At 38.8% G+C, this 4,666-nt stretch overlaps 1 protein-coding gene across 2 annotated transcripts in view; it reads right to left on the bottom strand.

Annotated features, from left to right (window-relative positions):
- Positions 1-2,489: 2,489 nt before the first annotated feature.
- Positions 2,490-4,666, bottom strand: part of rnf41 (ring finger protein 41) — an 8,740-nt gene continuing 6,563 nt past the window's right edge. For both annotated transcript variants that reach the window (XM_026199942.1, XM_026199943.1), the window contains exon 7: positions 2,490-4,666. This exon is cut by the window's right edge and continues 92 nt beyond it. In XM_026199942.1, the coding sequence (XP_026055727.1) occupies positions 4,404-4,666 (263 nt within the window). In that variant the 3' untranslated portion in view covers positions 2,490-4,403.

Here is a 4,666-nt window from a genome sequence, read left to right as displayed (position 1 = left end):
CATAGAGTCACAGCACCGCCCGCACTCATGTGTCTGAGCTGAGTGATGCACTTTGATCAGATGCTGTGTGCGTGTGTGTGTGTGTGAACTGCTTCTCATCGAGCACTAACTCTAGGGATAGATAGAGAGAGAGACAGACAGACAGACAGATAGATAGATAGATAGTAGCCTATATGCACTTATTACATTTTAGTTACACGTGGACAATCAATAGGGTGGTGTGTCATATAAACTATTAAAAGTGTCATTGTCAGATGACATCATTTTCAGTATGATGTTTGGCATCTGAGTGATTGTATTTATATCTGTAATTTTAGATTGAGCAAAGGTTATCACATAATTAAACCGCAATATATTTGATTGCCAAATGCCTGATTAACTGATACAGGAATTTGTGGTTCGAGATTGTAAAAGGTCCAATCAAATCCTTACTTTTTTGAAAGGGATTAAGGACCATTTCCTTTATTAGGGAGACATGAATCAAAACTGTTTAACTGGTTTTTATCAGAATGAAATCCTAACTAGATGGATGGATGGATAGATAAAAAGAAGGAATGATGAGAAAACAGATACAGTATGTATAGATATACAGACAGGTCTGGAACTATTCAAGCACAGTTTTTGAGCTTTTTCTTTTATACACCACTACAATGAATTTTAAATAAAACAATCAAGATGTGGTTGAAGTGCTCAGAGGTTCCACAAAATTATGACATTTACCATTTAAGAGTTAAAGCCATTTTAAGCAAAGTTCCTCCATATTCAGGGGATCAATAGTATTTGGACAGTTGACTAAGAAGAGGTTAATTGACCAGGTGCCGTCCATTCCTCATTACTTCAAGACAAAATCAGCTGATAAAAGATATGAAGTCCAAGGAGATATCGATGAAAGTGAAGGAGGCCAAGCTTGAGAATTAATCCAAGATTAACTTGTACCAAACTGATGGGAAGTGAAAGGTATGGTGAAAGAAAAGAACAGCTCATGAACCGAAGCACACCACATCAAGTGTCAAACATGGGTATGCACGTATGGCTGCCAGTGGAACGGTCTCACTGGTGTTTATAGATGATGGAACTGCTGACAGAAGTAGCAGAATGAATTCTGAGGTCTTTAAGGAGTTACTCTCTCTGCTCACATTCAGCCAAATGCTAAAAAACTGATAGGACACAGCTTCACAGTGCAGATGGATAATGACCCTACATACTGGGAAAGGAGCTCAAGACTATTTGAATAAAATGTATTTTAAATATTCTTCAATGGCCAAGTCAGTTGCTTGATCTCAATCCAATAGAGCAATGGTCTTCGAACTAATTCTACAAGCACCTAACATTTTGTATGTCTTAATCAGACATACCCATTTCAGGTCTTGCGGTCTCTATTAATGTGCTGATGAGTTAAATCGGGCGTGATAGATAAGGGAGCTACAGAAAATGTGCAGTGCTGGGGTTACTCGCTGGACCGGTTTGAAAACCACTGCGAATAGAGCTTCCCAAACCTGTCCTGGAGGCCCCTCTGCCCTGCACCTTTAGTATGTCTCCCTTATCTAACACACCTGATTCCCTTCATCAGCTCCTTAGTAGAGACTGCAAGAACTAATTTGGGTGTGTCTGATTAGGGAGATATACAAAATGTGCAGGACATGGGAACCACTGGAATAGAGCTTGCTTTTTTGTTACTGAAGACAAGACTGAAGGCATAAAGACCCACAAACAAGCCCCTGAAAATGGAGGTGCTTTGCCTAACATGGCTGTAAAATCCTTAATGGTAAAGGTCATCTTTGTGGAACCTCTTAAAATAAAGTTAAAAGTCTGCACTTTGATCACATCTTGATTGTTTTACTTCAAATCCATTGAAGTGGAAAACTCAAGTCAGTATCCGAATACCTCCAGACCTGCCTGTACTTACTGTATGAGCAATACACTAACCGTAATAAAATATTATTACCAACAGGGTGAGAAGTTAGTGTATTTCGTGTGGAGCAGGGGCTGGTAATGAGAGCTGCTGGAAAAACAATGTGACATTCCTATCCTCACTGGTACTATAATGGGTTGGATTAAAATGACTACATTGTCTGCATTAGTGGCTAGAGGCTTGTGAAAGAAAATACCAACAACAGGAGGATTATTCCTGCTTGCATGTGAATATGTATGCTGTTTGGCCTCAAAACATGCACGGAACAGAGATCAGCAGATAGAAGTGACTACATAGTCACCAAATAACAACAAAAACAGTTAATTCAGCTCAAAATGATGGTATATGGCAACAGAAATACTTTAAAACTCAAACGACTGCTCATTTTGACTGCAAGCTAAATTGCACTTTAGTGACATTCTGTGGTAGAAAAGAGGAAAAACAGCAAAAGCATGAGGAAGTAAGCTCTTTATTCTGGTTAGCATTGCATGCTTTTGCTGTCTAAAACAGCTGATGTAAACATGACCGACAAGATGTTCCTGCTACCATGTTAACACTAAAAACAAAGACACCAGTGTCGTATTGCAAAATCATTGATATTTATTCATATTCTGTCAGTAACCCACAGCACAAAAGCAAGAATAATAAAAAAAACAAAAAAAAAAACAGAAGAATGCCACATCCACGGACAATGCTGCAGCAGGAAACACGAGCTCTTAGAACGTTTCATCCCTGTTATCAGATGATAAAACCTGAGAGTCAACAAAGTCTTGCGTGTCCAGTAAAAGATGACAAATGTGAACTTATATCTTTATGAATGATACGGAAGGTGATCAGATCCATCAGAACCAAGAAGTGAAACACACTGGGTCATGTTTCATCTCTCCAGCTTCAGGGTGCGATTGTGAGTCGATGTGCAGGGAAACCATGTGACACATTACACAGCGATCATGCAGTGAAGCATCCAATGAAATGTGATAAGGCAAAGTTCACAGACATTTCTCCCCAATTCACACACAGACCTGGCTGAATATTGCAGAGTAAAACATTCTCGGTCCTTAGTTTTCAGCTCATTGAACAACATTTGCAAAAAAGCTACTGTAAACAACACAGTGAGCATTCAGTCTATGTAACACTGAAGCAGATGACACACAGTAGATCCGAAGGTACATTTCAGAATTGCTGAACTTACATTATTGGTGTCTGCGCAATGACAACAACAACAAAAAAAGCAAGCACGATGTGCATACAACACAATAAAACACTTTGGTTGCAGAGACAACTATCGTACAGCACAAATAAAACTGATTCTTAAATCAATTATATACAACGTAGGTACATAAAATACACAAAATAAATTCTTATCCACTTATCCAGGAGTCAACTGCACAATATACACAAACATTCAACCATTCCATCTCTCTTTATTATTTGAAATTCATTAAGAGGTACTGTGGAAAAATTAAAAAAAAAAAAAAAAAAAGGTTCTGATGTAAACCATTATGGTAAAAAGGTCCAGATAGGGTTGAGCATCTGCAGGAGATCCCACAGGCATCATGTTTTACATCAGGGGCTAGTTGGTCATTTTTCCTCAATGTTTTTATACTTCATATTGATTCATAAGCTTTTCATCCATCATTTATGGGTTGGCATATGGTTTAACTACTAGACTAAAAACCCTGATGTCATAAGCCCATCTTAAAGAAGAAAAATCTGGTTCTGATTTATAATAGTGTAATAGCCAGTAATGCCAGTAGAAAATTTAATAAAGAGTGGATTAAAAGTTATCAAATCTGCTGTTGATTTCTGTCATATATATCCTTTCATCACTCTCTCCAACAAACATCTTCACAAAACGAGATTCATGACATCTTGTTTTTCCAATCACCACACAGTGCAAACACCAAGCGGAGTTCTTCATCTAGCATACTTTAATCATAGCTCTATTGAGAAAAGAAATAAAGATCGAGATCCATGGTAGTTAAAACACTCTACTCTAAATAGCAAACTGAGATGAAGACCAAAATGTCCACTACTCCATTAGAACAAAAACAGATAGCATATGTTGTCTATATTTCTTTATCATCTGTATTTACAAGAATCTTCAATTGTCTCAAGCTGCGAGTAACACATTTGCTCTCAAGAGGGAAATAAATGTTAAAGGGGAAATTAGACATCACTTCAGATCCTTTTGATTTCATTGTTAATGTTAAAACATATGTGTACCATCGTCCCTGATAATGTTTCAAGGTTTTTGTCATTAGGGTGCACTTTTTGAAAAATGTCTGTTTAAGGCAAAGAGAACAGGGAATGTTGGAGGTCCACATGCGGAGAGCTTTCTCTGCCTGTGTCTTTCCATAAAATTTGAGGTAACGACTGCTGAAGAGGTCTTGATATTTTAAGTGGGATGAATTTTTTTAGAGGGGGGAATCAATTCAGTCTCTGTAAACCCCTTTCTGCTTTTCATCACTGGCACTCACCTATGTACAGTCTATAAGATCTCCTCAACGCCATGAGCGAAGATCATAACCAACCCCGGCTCCAGAATCATATCTTCGCCCATGTGCTGGTTCTCACAGGCCATCACCACCACGGCCTGCTTGCCCGGAATGCGCTTGGCCACATAGTTTTCATAATATCGGCGGTTCATCTGCCGTGTCTCCAGCGTGGCCAAGCCTTGGGGCCAGTTACGCTCGTGGGCGTTCTCGATGAGGTCATTAACGATCGACAACGGGCATCCACTGTCTATGAGCG

Source organism: Carassius auratus, chromosome 23 (genome assembly GCF_003368295.1).
Source record: "Carassius auratus strain Wakin chromosome 23, ASM336829v1, whole genome shotgun sequence".
NCBI lineage: Eukaryota > Metazoa > Chordata > Actinopteri > Cypriniformes > Cyprinidae > Carassius > Carassius auratus.
The sequence above is the reverse complement of the archived record's forward strand: the minus strand, read 5'-3'. Positions and strand labels throughout refer to the sequence as shown.